The sequence below is a fragment of the Cydia splendana genome, chromosome 10 (genome assembly GCF_910591565.1).
Source record: "Cydia splendana chromosome 10, ilCydSple1.2, whole genome shotgun sequence".
NCBI lineage: Eukaryota > Metazoa > Arthropoda > Insecta > Lepidoptera > Tortricidae > Cydia > Cydia splendana.
In genome coordinates, this window is record NC_085969.1 from 13,176,966 (window position 1) to 13,197,711 (window position 20,746).

Genomic DNA, 20,746 nt, shown 5'->3' on the forward strand with positions numbered 1-20,746 from the left:
GAAGTTGGTAAGTATGAGGGGTTGAACCCAGGACCTCCGGTTTGGCAGCCGCACGCCTCACCACTAAACTATCAGCGCTTACAGTTGTCTAGAGTTACGACAACAGAATAATAATTGCCACTTCCTTAGATCGACGTGGAGATGGAAAATGTTTAGTGCCGAAATTATCCATAACTTCCTTGTTGTGTTTTACATCGAAGTCGTTAGGGTCGCTATGGATTGGAACGATTATCCACAAGGAATTATGTTACGGGATCTCCCTCCATTCTGACACTAACCAGATTTTTTATTGAAAATAAACCAGCAGTCATGTAACGAAGTTGCAAATTCAATTCTCCGACGTTAAGTTTCTAGTTAAGCGAAAAAAGGATGAGCAAATGGTTTTGATTACTAGCTATAGGATCGTGACCTCAATTTCTGGATTTGATAATAAGCACTTTCTTAGTACATCGTTATAATTGTAGAACATCATTATTTAAATGGGCTCGCCTACAGCTGTGTGGAAGTGGCGGCCTTGCAATTATAACAGCGTTGATAGAAAATGCGATGATACCGACGTATCGAGGCTCTTGACCTGATTTTACACTTATGAAAACTATTATTGTCCGGCCTCTGCCCACTCTTTTATAGTGAAAATTTTAACTAAGAACCGTGGGAAAGAAAGAACAATACGGGCAAGTAAAAGCTGCTAAATTACGATCACATATAATGTTACTATTCGGGAAATAAATAAAATATGAGATGAACACGTGATTTTACTTACTAGAGAGATATGATGGTTTTTCTAACTTAAATTTCTTCATTTTGCCACAAACTACCTTAAGATCATTTTAAATACCTAGATAATCTATGGGGAACACGTCCATGTATGATTGATATAATACTTAAAGAAGTTTAATAAATTATCTGTCCGGCTATAAATACGGGGTTTTGAAGATTATAACCACACAATTCTGTCATACACTGTCGATTTTAGGTCGAAATGTATGATATCATCTCTCATACTGCGATTACCGCGTTGCGCGTTGGTGGCATTGGCAACCAGGCGAATATCCCTCTTGATAAAGATAAGCTGTAATATAACTTTATGGGTGTCACATACGCATTGCCGATCTTTTAAAAGCATGAAGTTGAAGAACCCCGTTATGTGGACTCCAGAAAATATTTTCCCCCTAAGTTTTAACCCATTTTCCTATCGCTCATGGTTCAGTAGTCACGTAGTATGTTACGTTTAGCGAAGGGCATGAGCATGACACGACAATGAACTTGGCGGAAGCAATTGTCACGCCCGCAGCGCCGAACAATGACCCGCCGATAGTGACAATTAGCTATTCTACCAATACCTGTGCCGGTCGTATTTGGGACAGTCTCGGGTCCTGTCTGAGGGCCTAGGCAAGACGACAATAGTAGACACAGTAGGTACTTAGCAGAATTTAAATACCTACCTACATATGTATGTAGGTATAGATGTAGCAGTTACTATGGGTACTCCCAAGTATTGTGTTAGTAGGGCAAAGCATCTTCCTTTTCCCTTGTCTGTATTAGGAATCTGGTGACCCTAATGTATGAATACCTATGTTGTACATATGTCAGAACTAGAATATTTTACCTTCTACCTTCGAGATATAATATTGATGTGGTATTGCGTTCCTGGTGAAATGGCGAGGGACCTCGGGAGTCCCAAGTACGTTCGACCCATTTGTTGCTGCTCTATAAAACTCCTATATTCCTATCGGAAACCTGTGCTTGCTTCGTAGGCAAAAAATCTTGGATACCAAAGGAAATCTAAAGAAGAGGTCATTCTTTTGTTTGCACTGCTTCTCGAATCTGAAATAGTAAGAAATACTTAGGTACCTTCTTACCTAAAATATTCTACTACGTTACTTGAAAGAAAAGCCAAGTCCTTTTGTCACTCGACGTTTCCGTTTAATATGAAAAATCTGCGCTAATCAATCACATTCGTGAGTCAAGCACATCTGTGTCCGTACACCGATTACCTACTAGTTTTAATACGGTGTAATAGATACCTACTTATCACGATCTCTGTAAGGATAAACGAGGAATTCTTGAGATTACTTTATTAATGGAACTTTTTATAGTATTATTCAACCGATACAAATAATTTCCATCTCATTGCGCAATTTAGCGATGAGTTCGTAGTCATACTCGTATTGTGTAGTGTAGCACCTTCATATTCATACCTAGTAGGTACCTATTACTATACCTATGCAAAGTATCTGATTCAGGAATGTTAGATGAAACCATATAAAAGTGATAAAGTCTTAACTTAGATACAAGAGAAAAACACCTTTGGTTGGTATGGATTTAAAATATAGATACGTCAACGTACAAGCGGTCGCGGGTTTAAGTCCTGTCGGAAACGTAATGCTTTCCATTTTTCATTTAATATTAAATAGTATATAATATTTAGGTAAGTATTCTAATTAAAATGTTAAACTTATGTTATGTTACAAATTTTTAGTTACCTAACATTTAATTAAACAAAACGGATACCGTACAGTTTACATAGGTATCAGGTAAGTATGAGTTTTAAATATTTAATATTCACACTAATATCTTATGGTCGGTAGTTATGTGATGTGATATCACTTTGTCCCTATTTCGTTACTCGTGTGCATCGCGTCCATTCCCCATTGTCACAAGTCCAATCATCAACCATGTACACATTATGGTGGTCTATTTAACCTGTTATATCCAGGATGGGCAGGGCACAGTCAAGTACAGAGCGGCGGCTCGGAACGCGCAGACTCACTGTAACGAACGCACGTGACGTCGGCACACGTGCGCTACCAAAACATTCCCGACATACTCGTAGCTCCGACGAGACAAGCCATTTCCAGCAAGTCTTGCACTGCAGACCTGTGGGGAGCTAGTGTGCATTATGTGATGATGTGTAGGATTGTGACAGTTTGTGTTGTGTTTTGGAACTGATTCTCTGATTGGGTGAGTACTATTTTTTTTTAATTTTAGATATGTAATCGTACTGCTGTACCTAACTATTAAAAGTGCTTGACAAACTTTTACATGCCTTATAGTTTACCTATAGTCAATTTTACTTGTAATTAGGATGCTTTGACAGAATAAATCATGAAGTCTAACGTCTAATAACGTTGAAGTCCAGTGAATAAGTAGCTATAATACCAGCTTTTAATGATAAGTATTAATTAGTAGGTAAATGGCAATGGTAACATTAAACTTCAAATTTGGAGTCAGGAGACTTAAATACAACATACAATAGGAAATATTCAAACTTAGATTTTGTCCAAAACATAGATGAACTTAAATTAACTTATAGGTGTTTTGTACCAGTCAATCATAGGACCAAACCGGGCCACACAGTTACTTACGTCATGATAGTGAAAAAGAAAAATAATGTATTAGGAATATTAACAAACATTTATTTCCATAAAACTGTGAGAAAACTGTTTCTGGCCAGAGAGAAAAGTGGTGTGGTAATATATGCAATGATGACTCAAAAATAACAATGGGATGAATTGTATACACCTAGTTAACCACCCAACCATACGTTTCCTACGAGGGAATTATGCATTAGGAAACACTCCAATCCTTTGTTTTCATGCCCACATTGATTCACATTTAACATTAAGTAATATAACTAAGTAAAGTAACTTACAGGAACCGAAATAGCTTAAAATGGAATTAATTTTCTCATAATGTTAATGATTTTAAGATAATACACCGTTCCCGCGTCTCGTACCTCTGTAGGTATTAAAAAAGTGTCCGCTAACCTATATTTGTTCCCTGAAACTTAAGTAAAAGCACATAGAGTACCAGTAATCTGTAAGCTAGGCCACCCATATTGTCAAATTTAGTATACAAATAAGATAGTGTAATAAGTAGAGTACCTATTGTAAGTATTACTACGGCCCTGAAGGGTATACTGTTGTTCATAAAATAAAATAAACTTTTGTTAGGTACTCCCATTTGGATGTTTATATTTGATATCCTATTCTTGTAGTATTTAGAACCCCCCAAAAGTTGGTTAGTTGTAGGTAACAGTAAGGTTTGTACCTTATTGGGCTTAGTTTGTTTTATTTTAGTAGGTACAAGCAGTTTTAAGGATTGTCTGCCTCGTATTAGTAAAACGGCAGCAATGCAACGTGCATTACTGCCGTCAATCCCTAATTTCCAAGCATTTTTCTATGTGCTGTTTTGTGAGATGTCCGATGAGGGTTATTTTGATATTTTGTAGACATGGACTATGATTCACAACGAAGGTCTATTGTGTTGCAAGTCGCAAAAGTTACTTATCAGTTCTCACATGCGTTATCACTTATCAGTTATCTCAGTTGTGATACCTATTTACTTTAGGTACCTACGTTTGTAGCAAACATTTTACGTATGAGCTTACTCAAACAACGTTCCCAAGTAACACACAAGCAGGATAATAGAGTAAAATTATCATCTTATTCAAATTAAGATTGCATAAATTTTGTGTATAAGCGGTGGAAATTACTAAATTCGGAATAAGAAAATATGTGGGCCTAGTGGGGCCTATATACCAATAAATGCTGAATAAATTTTGCATAGTATCGGTTTTGCATATTAAAGCTGAATAATACTTATTTCTTACACAGTTAGTCAGACATTATTCAGCTTAAAGCATTTGTGGTTACTAAAAGCTGCATAATAGCAGCATTAGCAGCAATTAGCTGTATATATTTTGTGTCGTGAGATATTAAGCAGACAATATTAAGAAAAATGTGATAGTGGCTACAAAATGCTGAAAAGAAGCGTCGGTGAAGACTTTCAACTGTATAAAAGCGGTTGCAGTTTCTGTTTTAATGCTAGTTTTTGAATAAAGGTGGACGCTATTACTGGAAGCTGTAATGAAATCCACATATTATTTGTTATTCAGTAGCTGCATATATGGGTTAGTTATGGCTTTTATAGACATAACGTCTGAATAATAAATACTAAAACAACACTTATACCTAAGTTATAGCGATTTTAGTACACATATACTATCTTTTCTTGCTAAAAGCTGCAAAATGAACGCAATGAGCAGCGCTATTCAAACTACTGCTTAATATCAACAAATGCGCGGTGGAGAGGGTTCCGTAGCTTATTTTATTTTGAACGCATCTTGCGTATTTATTCTTTAATCCAACCATTATTTAAAAAATCGAGGTTTAGTTTTCTTAACAATTCTCTTCGATTGGTTATTTTACACAAGGTGCATTGTCGTTTTAATGACGTAAAACAATTGCTAGTTACCATCGTAAACACTGTTAACTGACCATTTGCATACCTTACTGCAACGAGATAAAGTTTACCAATGGCCATTTAAGGTTGTTGCTAGTTTGCAAACAAGGTGGCAAATGCTAGTTATTGATATTGTTGCATTAAAAACTTGTAGACTCGACTGGGTATGAGAAAAATTAAATAATCACCCCCATTACAATATAGCGAAATCGATTCTCCACAATCAATCAATCGATTTTGAACAGACTGTTTTTAGGTTTCAAGTGGGTCTACTCATACCCATCCCACACTATACTCGTACTCATACCTAAACAATACTGCCCATACCAAACTATACTTGTACTGATACCCGTGATACCCGCCTTCGCACCTATACCATATTCATATACATACCATACTCGTAACCACACCATACTCATACTATACACATCTTCGTACTCACTTCGTACATCTTTGCGTATACCTTTACCTACTACATAATTATTTGTCGGAACTGATAACGGAAAAAATAACTGTGTAGTCTGCCGTGCCCCCAGATTTATCATATATCTTAAATATTATATCGCGTTTATAATATTAGTAGGAAGTAGGATTGAATATTGCCCGTGTTACATACCTATAATGTTTCTCATCAAACTAGTGAGGATCTATGTGGTTTTTACCATTTGTGTATAGAACCCTAATATGCTTTAAGATTGCGAAAACAATTACTATTATACTGATGTTATTCAAAACTTGTTGTTCTAAAACCATTATTATCTAACATGTAGCTTAGTAACGCGAATAATGTGAATGCCTATTCAGAAATTTAGCACATAATAGCTGTGGCAGCAGCTTATATTCAGCACAGTCGGACGCCATTACGGTTGCTCATATTCTAACCTCTAAAATTAAATAGGAATTTAAAATGAACTGAAAAACCCATTTATATTCATTTATAAAACTAGTTTTATCGTAGCATAACTTGTTAAAGTACATTTTCTATCACGAAAACATCTAAACACCGCAAAAAAATTACAAATTTAAAAGTGGAGTACTACATTTTCTATATTTACTTTCTAAACAGTGCATTATTTACGCGGCGCTTTAAAATTTTAAATAAAATGTATATATATATTAACAGTAAAGTCGCATGCGCAATGAAATTGATGTTATGTAAACATCAAATCAATATATGGGTAATGTCCTCCTTATTTTGTATTCACTTCAGACACTACACTTTGACACGAGTTCACAAATTATTAAAATGGAAGACAAATCATACACAAATAGCTGAATATATTTTCTGTAACAATGCACTTTTGAACCAAAAGCTGCATAACGTGTGACTAACTGAGTCATTCTATACAAAGCTGGATAACTTTGGTTTAAAAGCGGTATAGAAGCTTTTGACAGCCTCTATACAAGTGTTATTCAGCGATTCAACTTATACAGCTATTACATTACTGTTATTCAGTAATAAGCGGCGTGGGCTAGCCCACTTTGCGCCCAAACCTTCTGTATAACGTCTGTATAAGCGCTTATACAGACGTTATACAGCTACCTTATTCAGCATACAGTACGGAATGCTCTATTATTCAAACAATATTCAGCTACTTTTGTGTTACTTGGGTTGACAGTCGTTATAAGTGCAGTGAAGAACTTGATTCATCTTGTAACCTGTTTATTTAGGTTTGTTCGTTTTTACGTCATGGACATGGATATTTAAGTACCTACCCACATAGGGGTAAATTCACGATCTACGAGGCCAAAATTATTTTTGCGGGTTTTTGTATTTTTTAACGTTTTACGAAGTTGAAACAACTGTTTCATGGTTCTTTTTTTTTAATTTATAGGGTATTATTTTCAAAATTCTACTGATATGTAAAATTTCGACATCTGCACAAAAGAGGAAAAAATTAAAAATATAGTAAAATGTGTATAATAATTTATTACTGAAATAAAATCAGTTGCCATATTAAGCTGCAGTCTCTGCTATGATGTTTTCTTCTTCGCTTCCGGAAGAGCACTCTGGGTTCGGATCGGCAGGCAATAGCAATTCTATCGTCTCTGGCAGGAAAGTACTGTGCTTTCTTTTTTTTACTTTCTCCTGCAGCTCAGTAAGGGGTCGGAACTCAAAAGTAAGCGATTCAAAATATCCGTGTTGCAGCTTTCTTTCGTAAACTTCCTTGCGAAATCAAGTCGATAAGATCGGAAATTCTTGTTACGCGCTTCTGCAGCTGCTTCAGTGAGCTGTCCAATGGGTAGTAACGCATTTTTTTATAATAACAGCACCATGGACTAGTATCTTATGCATCCTGGGCGTCATGGGATGCCATCCGTATAATTTGACATATAGTTCTCCTGTTTCCTTTGCGTAACTGTCGTATTTTTCAGAGTCAATTTTGTGGCAGCTTGATATCGTCTCTAAAATTACTTTTAATCTATATATCAGCTCGTAACTGATTCCAGTTATATCTGATGCTAATTTTGGATCATCAAAAAACCTTCTGCTGGTGTTTCCATCATTCGTGTTGCCGAAATTTGCCTTTGGCATATCTACAAACAACGGACTTTCAGCAACGGGAATCGCGAAAGAGCCTTCTAGCCAAGAATAATTGTTTTTTATGAATCTGTCTTCTTTAAACTGAGCTTTACTCCATCTAGTCTTAAATTCTGACTTGAAACAAGCAAAATTGCTTTTAAATAATTCTATTTGCTCATTAGTGCAGCCTTCACTAGAAAAAAGTTGATCTCTTAAGGAACACAGTTTTTCTTCCAATGTAGGTAAATTTTTACTTTTGAAGAGATAAAATATGTGTTTTCTAGTCACGATCTTCATTTCTGACGTATTTGGTCCATCTAAAACAAATAAACATGTCGATTAAACTCAATACAAAAAAAAGTTTATTTTTGAGTAAAATGGCGGATTATTTTTAAAGTATAAAAATTATGATTTGGCGGAAGCATGCGGAAAGTCTTTTTTTAAATTATAATAACCAAAACAATAGACTATAACATGTCGTTAACAATTCTGCTCGATCTCACCCTATTGTATTACTTATTAACGAGTGAAGTTTTTTTTTTGCGAAAAATGACGCTCAAAAACAGTCTCTCTTTCAGAGCATTAACCTAGCCTCAAAAACAAATAAATAAAGCATATTTTTATTTTTGCTTATAAATTACTAACCTGCTGTTTCAGAATCCATGATTTTTTCACTCTTGATCTCTTAAAAACAATAAACCACACCGTCAAAGTTTTGCTTTTCTAAGAGCGCCGAGAACAAGTAACATACACGAAGTGACACGATCAAATTCCGACTGACGTGAAACGAATTAGAAAGTGCATACGAGGGTGGGAGGGGTTGTTATCTAGCCTCTAAAGGGTCCTCTACCGCAGGTAGCTGTTATCGCAGAGGTATTTATTGTTTTGATAAATCGACTTTTGGCCGCGTAGATCGTGAATTTACCCCTTAGTGCTACCTGTCTTAACTTTGTGTTTATAGGGCTGATATGATATTGCAAATGCAAAGGTTACGGAGTATTGGCCACAATAGTTCACTAGGATTCAAGTTTAGATGTGGCGTTCCATACCTAAAAGGTTATGCTCCATGTGTAGCTTAGGATCCTTCTCTGTGGAAAGCCACAAATGTGTGTTAAAAATTAAATGTGTTCATTATTTTATTACACATTCTGGATAAAAATCGATACTTCACGAGCATTCGTTCAATGAATCGACCTCTCAAGACTTCAATTTTAAGGTTTGTACCTAAATATAGGCAGGTACATTAATTAAAGCCTCGCGTGCACAGCATGATATAATTACGAAGTCTTAAATTATTTTAATCATAATTTCAGTGAAATCGAAGTATCGGTATTTTATGATCCATTAAACCAGTGGTTCGTACCCTTTTTGAATGATTTGACCACTTTGCCGGGGATCAACCCAATTATTGTGGGAAGTTCGTCCCAATGATGAATAAAGTCAACAGTGGTTTTGATTTTAAATTCGGGGACCACTACAGGTGGTTCTAGGCACCACTATACAGGGACACTTATACTAGACACACGAGAGTCAAGCCATGGTCGCAAAGTAAAAATACATTTAATTTAGCTTAAACTGAACGCCATACTCATGGAGAAAATATAATGCAATGCCAAAGTTAGAGCTAAAAAAGCATTTAATACTTAAAATATACTTTTTCTCAAAAATGGACGGCAAAGTCGACTTTGCCGTTTAAAAAATAGGTTGCGAAGCGCGTAGTTTATGGTCAGTCAAAAATTAAAAAGTTAAAAACATTGCAGTCTCGATTTTGGGACTGCAATGTAGCATACAAATTCCATTATTTGTCGAGTTCCAAACTTTTTAAAAGTTGAAATGGCCATATCAAATGAAGGCACAGGCCCATTAAACAGCCAAACAGATGATTAGTACCGCGACTATTTAGCTGTCTCTAATAGGTTGGCGTATTTTCGGCAGAAAAATACACTTCTATTTTTTTATTAAAAAAATAAAAAGGCGGCAAAGCTAATTTTTTCAATTGTTTCTACTTTTTTCTGTGAAAATATATACGTCAGAAAGTTGCTTTTGTAAAATATTTGTATGATATTTATATTTCTTGCACCATTTTTGAGAAAAGCACTATATATGACTCGGCTGGAAGGCTACTTGCTGGCTTCGGATTCAATTAAACGGACTCCCAAGGTCGTCCGTTTAAAACGAATCCTCAGCCTGCAAGTAGCTACTTCCGAGCCTCGACAATAATGTACTATTAATGCATACCTACAGTTGTAGTGCCAAACTCGTCACTCTTTCTGGAAGGTGTCTCTCTATAGATATTAGGTAGGTAGGTAGGTACGCACCTAGATATAATTAACTGGGTCTTCTTTTCCGCATTAATCTTTTAGGTGAGTTTTACATCGAAAAACCTTTGTAAATACGGGAAACACAAATATTCTGGTAATTATAAGATTGTAACTAATTATATTTCAATACATCCTATGAGTTTAGGTGCGTTCGGAGCCGGTACAGGTAAATAATCGTTATCTACCGGATTCAGTATCCACTTCATTGCGGCTAGGAAGGACGCGGAGTGGCTATTATAGAAATCGAGCCGCATCCGAAACGACAAGAAAACTCGGAAACAGTCAATGATAATCGACGTCACATCACAACTTAACGTGAACCTGATGTATAGGTAGGTATGCCTACTGGCGACGCAATAAACCTATACTCCGTGGGTAGGTACTGTAATGATCGCGGACACTCCCGACAGAATTCGGTGGTATGCACCTTAGTGTAGGTAGGTAATTAAAAAGCATAAGAGAATTCGGAAATGATCAATGAGTATCCCACCAAAAACATTTTCATGTAAAATGTTGGCAAGACGAGATCATAATATATATGGCTCGCACTGTCAAAAAGTTATTCATATGTAGAGTCAAGCCTTTATCTCCACACGCCCTAACTCTACAAGTCCTAATTTCACAAAATCTAACACCTTAGTCAAAATAAGTGGCCTGGCCGTTTCGTTACTACAAGAACTATTGATTGTACCTATAATAGAAAAGTAATGAACAGTGGATCTGGGGGCACGGCAGTGCCCCCGCCAAGACGAGCAAAGCGAAGCGCAAGGGCACTACCTACATTTTCTCGAAGCGCTTCGTTGTTTTTTTGAACCCTCATAACTTGGGTTTGGATTATATCAGATAAACAAAACTCTCGGGATATGATGTCAATAGTAAACTTATTAAGCATAAATTTTTTTAATTGCATAGCTCTTATACTTTAGATTTTTTTCATGTCTAAAAAACCCCGATTTCGTCACTGACTCACTCACTGTTGATCATCAAAACCTCTAAGGTACTTCCTGAAGTCCTAGGAAGCTGAAATCTGGTATGTAAGATAGTATTAGTCCACAAACAACAAAAAAATTCAAAAACTTGACATTTTTAGCCCCTAAGGGGGTGAAAAGGGGGGGTGGAGTTATGTATGGGAAATCAATAACCGCTGAACAGATTTAGTTCAAATTTGGTATGTAGATAATTTTTGTTATGAGGAAGGATATAGAACAGCCCAAAATCACCCCGTAAGGGTGAAAAGGGGTGGAAAAAGGCGTTAGGGGAAAAAGGGGGTTGAAGTTTGTATGGGGAATCAGTAAAAAGCAGATTGTATAAAAGATGCCCCCAGGTACGTATTTCAGGATTTTTAATAGTAAATCTCCCGCAACCCTTTAAATTAGGGGATGGAGGATTGTCATAAGCAACTTACAAAAAGATGTGAAATCCCACCAAAAACATTTTCATGTAAAATGTTGCCAAGACGAAACCATAAGGCTCGCACTGACAAAAAGTTATCAGATCTCTTGTAGGTAGAGCCAGGCCTCCGTCACACGCTCAAGGCCACGCGCTATATGCCTACCGCTCGGCGTATCGTCGACGATACAACCGACAGAGGGCCGCCGAACGCGGGTGGATTTCAAAATCCAGCGAAAACTTATGGTTCGGTCTTTATAAAAAAAACTAGTAGGTTGTGCGAGTTGCAACTTTTTTATATGTTTTTAAGTTTTATCTTCATGTTCCTTCAATTACCATCTCCAATAACTTAATAATTTTTTTTATATAAAATGTTTTATGTGTCTAAAATCATCACAGTCGACCGGAAAAATCTGAACCTTTTTGTTTGCAGTGAAAATTATAGCATACCTATCGTACGATTGAGATTTTTCTTTTACTTCTATCTTTTCCATGTTGTTGTTTAACACATGAAAAAATATGCAATAATTCCTTCACCGAGAAAGTACATTTAAAAATATTTAAAATTTTGTCACGAATATTCGTCAACACCGTCATGGTAATGTCAATGTGAGCTTATCTCGGTGTATGAACAACGAAATACCGCTAAAGGTCCTTGCCCTATTTTTCACTTTAGTATAGAATGCCAAAAATGATTTCACTATAAAGTCACATCACTGAATCGTGAGAAATATTACGAACAAATTTGTAAAACGTAGTTTGTCACAACAGAGCATCATCACCGTTATGCTTTGGTTTAAAAAAGTTACAAATGATATATTAGAAATAATTACTGAAATGAATGGCAAACTACATGAAGTTTATTGTGTAGCATAGACATTAACTACTATTATTCGTATTCTAGAAATAAAAACAAGAAACTCTCAAATCGTCAACACCATACCCATCATCACCGGGAAAAAATGACGACCGGTGATGATTTCATGTGTATGGTGATGACGGTTCTCAAAAACTTTTCTAGTTATTTTGCTATAATTCATTATGAAATTAAGCTGTATGTTTGAAAAATGTTCTCTATGTCTTCTAACACTATATAATGTCTACCTAATATAACTATTTCTTTCACACTAGAGGATGCTTAGTTTTTAATTAACATTTTGACTGAAGTAGGCAAAATTTAGGTCATTTAGAACTTAGAACATACAAATGTTTTTTTTTTATAATCTAATGTAAATCGTGCAACTTAGAGTCTGTAATTGCATGTTAGTCGTGTTAAAACAAAGTATTTAAACAAGCAACATATATTAAGTTTTAAGCGACCATAGGCTACGGTACTGGCTCACTATCGTGATGGCTTTATGTTTTTTATAATATTATATTAATTGATGTATATAATTACAGCAATTAATAATTATACCATTGGGTAGTCACCGGACCCAATACCTAACATTTTGTAACTTATGACATGCATTACAAGTAGGGGTCTTGCAACTTATAAAACACTGATTATATATTAATGTTTAGCTATTAAACAACATATATATGGATTTAAATCATTATAGCTATTTTTAAAGTTAATTAATAAAACAACAAAAATACAAACTAATGCAATGAATCAAACTATCAAAAAAAAGTAATATATCATAAAAATTAAGCTCATTGGTAAGCCAGTAATTTTATAATATGACATAAATACCAAGTTATGCAGTAGATAAAAGAAGATGCGGGTTTAAACTGATAATAAGAGTACAATATTGTTAATATGATTTAACATTGAAAAAACCCAAAAAAATAAATGAATACATAAATTGCCTATTTCGGAACATAAATTATTTAAAATTATACAATAAAAATACTTATTATATATTTATTTATATGAATAAAATGTATTTTTTATAATTTTCTAAAAATAATTTATGTAGCTAGTCTTATGTTCAAAAACATGTTATTTGTAATGTTTATTAAAGTTCTAAAGTCTTACAATTAAAAAAGTTTTTGTTTTTTTAATACGTTTTTAATACATATGTAAATTAGTTCCCAAATCGTCATTACCGTACATGCAGTGTCATTACCGTCTATAAAAGAGTCATTACCATACCATGGTTGTCATCACTATCTTGCGTTTTTATTTTCCGAAAGCGATAACTTCAAATATAAGCCACAAATGATTGTATAAATACCATACATATCCTCAATATACAGCCCCCCATTACTTTACCCAGCTAAAATCGTGTTAAATTAAACATTAAAAAAAAAAGATTTTTTTGTATGGTGAAATTTTTTGTGCTGAAATCCACCCACGCCCGCCTGAACGCTCGCACCGCACGTTTCCCGCGCTTACGCTTCGAAATGCCGAAACCACGTAATTATTGTGCAGTAAATGGGTGTAAAAGTCAAAAAACAAAGGAAAAAGCCTATAATAAAGATTCATCTTTTTATGGCGGGCTAAAGGTCCCACCTGAAACGTTTAAGAATTAATATTGAAGGGTTAGAAAAAGTATTTTTAAATAATTTTGACGACGTAATAATTAATCGGCCTGGTAGCACCGTATTACAACTTTAAAAACCGTTGATTTTCCGTTGCTTTGCTCTTGAGTATTTATTAAAATTATTTACGCAATTTAGGATATTTACAACTATAAAATTTAATAACAAAGAATTTCGAGAAGGGAAAAAAATATAAATCATTATATAAAACTAAAACATATTTGATTGACTAATAAAAAATATGGTTGATCCGCAACATTCGTTTTATTACAATAATCATCATAGGTAGATGCCTACAACCCTAGCGCATTCTTACGATGACGCGTTAGCACGTGACTCGCACGGCGGGCAACACAGTCTCGACTCTTTGTGCGCGTACTTATGGTACATTTCTTCTTGTCCTGAGCAGCAGGTATTATTATTAAGGTTTTGTAGGCTATTATAGCGTAGGTATTTTCGCTTTTGTTTGGGAATGAAGTATCTGTTACGTAGTAACTATTTATTAATCTGTGGTAGAGCCAAGCTTCTAACTCTACAAGCCCTAACTTCACAGACTCTACACCTTAGTCTAAATATGTGGCTTTGGCCGTTTCGTTACTACAAAACCTATTTTATAATAAAAAAATATGAATAGTGAATACCTACATTTTTCACCTTACGCCCATGTGACGAAACGGTCAAGCCACATATTTTGACGAAGGTGTAGAGTCTGTGAAGTTAGGGCTTGTAGAGTTAGAAGCTTGGCTCTACAAGAGATCTGTTAACTTTTTGTCAGTGCGAGCCTTAAGGCCTGCGCAAACCGGCGGAGCGCAGCGCAGATTACTTTAAAATTATCAATGTATTTTCTTCCCTATTTCAATTACCTTCAGGTATAAATTTAAATGCTTTGAGACCGACCTCGGAGCATCATGGAGGATTGTTACTCCGCGGCATCGAGGAGCACGCTAGAGGATACCGCGGCGGTAGGCGCCGGCATGCCGCGGCATCCCCCGGCATGCGCCAAGGCCTCCCGAGTGCGCTGTAGTAGCGCCGGGACGACGGGGGAGAACTCGTGGACACTAGTCACTAATCCCTTGTGATAGCTAGAGTACACGTGGCGGCATGCCGCGGCATCCCCCGGCCTGCGCCGAAGTGCTCCCTGGTGCGCCGGCCGCCAGCGCTCGGGCTGGCGGGCGCTCGCGGTATGTCGGGGGATTTTACCTCGCCGGTGTGCGCTGCGCGGCGTAAATCCTCCTCGGTGATCTGCGCTGCGCTCCGCCGGTTTGCGCTGGCCTTTATGGTTTCATCTTGGCAACATTTTACATGAAAATGTTTTTGGTGGGATACATTTTTCACCTTACGCCTACATGGCGTAAGGTTGAAGGGCGTGACGGTTTGACGGACAAGGTTTGAAATGTGAAGTTTTGCCTACTGGTGATACAATATGGCATGGGCTTATGCATGGCCCATATTCTGTGGGCGGGCGTTAATAAACGGACACTTCCGACAAAATTCGGCTATCATGCCGCATCCGATGCGGCAAAATAACCCTGCAAAGGTTAATAGGTATCGGTTGCTAGTAGGATATCGATATAACAACCCAACGGCACATCAGTATCTAGGTATAGTAGTTTGGGTCTTTTTCTCATTGCTACTATTATCAGTTCGCATCGTGGTCTGTTATCGGGATTGACGCAATTATATTCGTGTTGTATATATCCTTTTGTCCGGGTCTGCCTAAAACGTAGTCTAATTCGCGTTATGACAAAACTTCATTTGAAATTCGCTTAGGTATCTCTTTCTTGGCGCTACTCAAAATACGAAACGAATTGCTTGCTATCAAAGGTTCCAATCGCATGCCTAATGGCGATATAATACCGCGTGAATTAACTTAACCCGTAAGTCATAATAATCCGATAGAATTTGGCGGTATGCACCTCAGTGCAATTAAGAAGGAAGGCTGGACTTATTATAGCAATCGTATCGCATCCGGCGCATTGTACCTACGACAAGAGAAGTCGGAAACGGACAATGATCATTGGTCGTTGATTGCTAGGTTGGTATGGGTATTGACGTCCCAACCCAACGCCGTCGTTGCTGTCTGTACCTACGTAAAAATGCAAGTTTGTCATTCATCGATTCCGTAGATTCAGTACCGGCCTGAGATCAAGAAAATAATCTAAAAAATGAGAATTTAGGAATCGTTACCGCAATTTTTCTTGTCGGACATTCAAGGAATCCCTTAGGTACATGGTTCCTGTCACTCTAAAGTGGAGTTCCAATAGCTCACAGCTCTCTAGCAATCACCTTTCACCTCATTGGTAGTCTTAAAGAAGTTAGCCTCTTCTTGTCAACATGTCAACCAAGGCGCTATAGTTTTTACGAAAACAACTGTTATTTAAACTTCAAGCCCAGAGGGCAAATTTAGGTCTATGATTTTCGACTTTTCGTTACTTTAGTTAGGATTTAGGAAACATCGAATTACCTAATTACGTTTTTTTGGTTCTAGTCGAGGTCGGTTTGCAACTTTGCACCCCCGACCTCCGGATTGGGAGCACCGCCTGCGCGTTATCAAGAAACTCATTCTAATTAGTTAAATTTCATGTACCAACGACATAATGTATGTATAGTGCAGAGCCATGTACAATCAGCAACAAAAGTAGCGTATCTGACTACGCGTTAAAGTATTTACCACTACCTATCTATTTGATAGCTCGACAAAAACAAATATGTCTCTATATGTAGAACAATTAGAATATACTTTTAAACGCGAACTGTATAGATATATATCTATATGGATAAGTACTTCCTTGGCGCGTAGTTTTATCCTTTACTTGATGCTGACCGTACATGCAAGGATACGATCTCACGTTAGACTAGTTTTGCGATTACCAAACACAAGGCTCCTCTTGATATAGTCTCATTAATCCATCCGCTAAGTAAAGACAGCAGTAATACACCCAAAGGGCCTCGCACTGTTAATTCGTGGTGTAGGTAATTAAACGAAAGAGCAATGACCCTCTTTTAGGTACATCCTATTAGTAAATCCTGCGTTGCAATCTAAATTATCGTGTCTTATCCGTTAGTTGTATTAATTTAAATTATTTAAACTAGAAGCTAGAATAGAAGGCGTTTATTCAAGCATTTAAAGAATATATTATATATTTGTTACCTTTATATCTTAGAGCAGCGGTCGGCAACCTTTTAGCAGCCAAGGGCCACAAAGTAGTTAACGGAGGTGACGCGGGCCGTACTTTGTTAATATTTATGACTTTATGAGACATTGCCGTTTGTCACTATTACATACAAAATAGCCAAGGCGCCTCTCGGGCCGCAAGTGACAGATTCGCGAGCCGCAAGCGGCCCGCGGGCCGCAGGTTGCCGACCGCTGACTTAGAGCATAATGGCGATTGATTATTAATTTCCAAAGCTTACTAAATGTTTTTGAACATAATTTACCTAATTATTTTTTTTTAATTTCAGGTTTAACATAGAAATACTTCGAAGTTAGATAAGTGCTAAGTAAACTTTCTATGAGAATTCGATACCAAAGAAATTACCAAAACCTATTTAATTTATAATTCGATAATCTGAAATCAAAATGCCAGAGATAGGAGCAATGATGCGGGCGTTAGAGCTGCAGCGATTACTCGAAGACAAAGTGACTGAGTGGCGGGAGAGGTCAACGAGGGTCGCCGGGGCGAGCGTGGCCGAGTCTTATCAACAACCGCTCAACTTCAAGCGACACACAAACAGACGCAAAAACAGCGCTGAAATAAACAGAATTATCGCAAAGTACTCGAAGCCCAACAAGCGGACAGTCGAGCCAATCGTTGCACAGATAAATAATGTTCAACCGCCGCAACGCCCTACCAGACAGAAAAAGATTCAATCCAATTTAAAATTATCCAAGAGCGAAGATAACCTCGTGCAAGCGACGATTATGGATCACCCCGACCCCTCAGCGGAATGTAAGTCGCGATTTAACTTCAGCAAATACAACGCCAGAAGCTGCGAAGACGTCACTGCGTTTGTTGACATCGAACGCAACAGAAAAAGCAGGCATTTTGAAGAAAACAGCATTCTCAACGCGAAAGTCGTAACTCCAGAAGTGCCTATACGAATAAAAAGATTACAAAGTATCAGTGAGGATGGATTAGGCACATCCACATCTAATCTTAAGGACAGTGGTATAGAAGTCAGGACATCGAATTTTGCTACATCGACTCCTATTTCTAGGAGAAGAGTAGTGAGTGAAAATGTAGCCGGTTTCGAGAAGTGTTCCAAAAATTGTAGTGGTGATAGTGCGTTAAGAAAAGGCAGTTCGGAACCAGATATTCTGAGTGTGAGTCCCAGTGAGGAGTCTGTCGGGACAGTGGGTTCTAAAAAGACTTTGAAGAGTCGGTGGAAGCTGCTAAAGCCTCCTTTTCGTAAAGGGACGTTGGATTGTTTGATACGTTGGCGAGGAAAGAAACAGCACGCCCAGGAAGAGAGGTGAGTCATCATTTATTTTAGATCATGACGGTCTGTGTCTGCCATTTTTTAGTGGCATACCATAAATTGCTCCCGTTTTAAACTTTAACCGCAGGCTAAATGATCGTAGAAATGGAGATTTCCACACGGAAGCTTCCTTTCATAAACATTGAAATTACTCGGTGATCTTTAAGTACAGGTCAATTATGTAGAACATATTTATATTACTTATCATACTTAATGAGTACAAACTTACCTACTCATTGCGTTCAAGGGGTATGTAAGCAACTTCTAAGATTGGCAACATCTCGATCAATAATATCAGTAAGAGGCTACTTAATACAACTGATAACTGATCACGTATCATAACGTGCGTGATATGTACCTATTCAAGGAACTCATTTCTTATATTTAATCTAGCGTCTGCGGTCTGCCCACGACATTGTCGTCGTAGAAGTCGCTAAACTGCTACCTATCCAACCCTGCTGTTAGGGGATGATAGGCTGATAAAAAGTTAATCCGTACTAATTACTGTAATCAGGTCAAAATCAGTATTGACTTGGTGCCTACCTAATGAGTACTGAGCGTTGTGTATAAACAGTAAATACCTAGTACCTACAAAGATAGGAGAGCGTTAGCAGGATATAGAAAATGAACTATGAACTGTTTGCAATCGATTGGTCTTTGGTCTACACTCTACTACTCTACATTATTATACCTACTTAATGAATGAAGTTTTAATAGGAAGTACCTACATAAAGTAGTTATCTTGGGGAGGTACTCTAAAGCGAGAAGGGCTAACTACTTACCGGACATTGGATTAAAGAATAGTAAAAGAAGAGTAAAAAGTTACGCGCTTCTCTAAAGGTAATTTGGGGCAAAAATAGGCTCACTTTCTTGAAAATTTGCGTTTTGCAACTTTTGCTAAAAATAAAGTAAACTAAATGCTTGAGGGGTTCTGTGTCGGTCAACCAACATCTTAATAGGTACCTAAGTAGGTACTTCTCGTTTAAATTTAATAGGTGAAGAGGAAGGATGTGCATAAGGCCAGTGGGGCGACACTCCTCCATTCAGGCATTCTCGGCTCCGTTCGGCTCCTCAGCATTGCTCCGATCAATTATTAGGTTTGGCACAACTTGACGACCCTTTGCGTGCACGACCACAGATAAGATAATGACTTGAATTATGACAACCCTAAATAAGTTGTAAGTATACAAGAATAAAAAATAAGTTAATCCAGCTAAATATTATTCCGTATGATGGCGGGCGCTGTAATTATTTTACTTAGCAAAGTAGCAACTCAGTGAGTCATTGTATTAAATAATTAAGCCCTTTGCCTCGATTTAATGTCTTTCCTTTGCATACTGGCATAAGGGTTCCGTTCTCGCTATTTACGATATTTAAGTAACAAACCCGGTGGGCTAGTCCGAGAGTTCCATGATGTAAGGTTGCATACTATTTCAATGTATTCCAAACTTGAACCACGAGCATAAAGAGTGGTTTGAAAAGTGGAATCTTGAGCGTTGCGGGGTATCAAGGCACGAGGGTAAATAGTAGATTGTTAACCAAGGGTTGAAAGGAACCCATTTCTGTCGAGGTAGTTTGGCGCTCGAACGCAGTGAGAGCGCCAATAGTCCGAGACGGAAATGGTGCCTTTCACCCGAGTTAAACACTCTACTTTTCATATCGAATGCGAGGAAACCAAACAAGACAAGGCAATTTCGCAAAATCAGTAATTGAAGTACCCAATAGACCTACGGCCATGATATTTTTCCTTAGGACTTACTTGCAATCGGAGACTTTACATGTGTGAAGATTAATAACCCCTAGCGAAAATCATTTAGATTGCAATATTTACAAAAACACACATTTTTTAACAAACTGCAGTAATTTTAAAATGATTTGTTCATTATAGTATGAAAATCAGCGGGATTGCCTCTTACTTTTTAATTTTATACTTTTTCGTTCTAAAAGCCGCAACAGACTACCAGACCGCACCGCGACCTTGGTGCGCCGCACTACGTAATAACATAATAAAAGTATTTTAAATATTAAATAACAATTAAATTAATAATAAAAGATTTTTTTATCTTGTATTTTATTTATTTTCATGAATATAGTGCTAAATAACTTTAAAAACCAATTTAATATCGTACAAACGTTTAACTGTGGCTGTATAAGATTCTGCCTTTGCTCATTTACGCAAGTGTAAGGTTTAAAAAAATATTTTTGGTGTATTCCTTTTGGTTCCCGCCTTATGAAATCGAGTAAATAGAATTCAACGAAAGAAATCAAGAATAATTAGTTATTAGTTTTTAACAATTTA

At 36.9% G+C, this 20,746-nt stretch overlaps 2 protein-coding genes across 5 annotated transcripts in view; one reads left to right on the forward strand and one right to left on the reverse strand.

The window, feature by feature from the left end:
- The window catches only part of LOC134794343 (ATP synthase subunit s, mitochondrial), a 242,433-nt gene that overhangs the window by 151,841 nt on the left and 69,846 nt on the right, over window positions 1-20,746 (reverse strand). The gene's annotated exons all lie outside the window — the stretch shown is intronic.
- The window catches only part of LOC134794321 (protein unc-13 homolog 4B), a 76,805-nt gene continuing 73,534 nt past the window's right edge, over window positions 17,476-20,746 (forward strand). For 3 of the 4 annotated variants that reach the window (XM_063766092.1, XM_063766094.1, XM_063766095.1), the window contains exon 1: window positions 17,476-18,441. In XM_063766092.1, the coding sequence (XP_063622162.1) occupies window positions 17,549-18,441 (893 nt within the window). In that variant the 5' untranslated portion in view covers window positions 17,476-17,548. The remainder of the gene's footprint in view (window positions 18,442-20,746) is intronic. The other variant, XM_063766096.1, reaches the window with a different exon arrangement.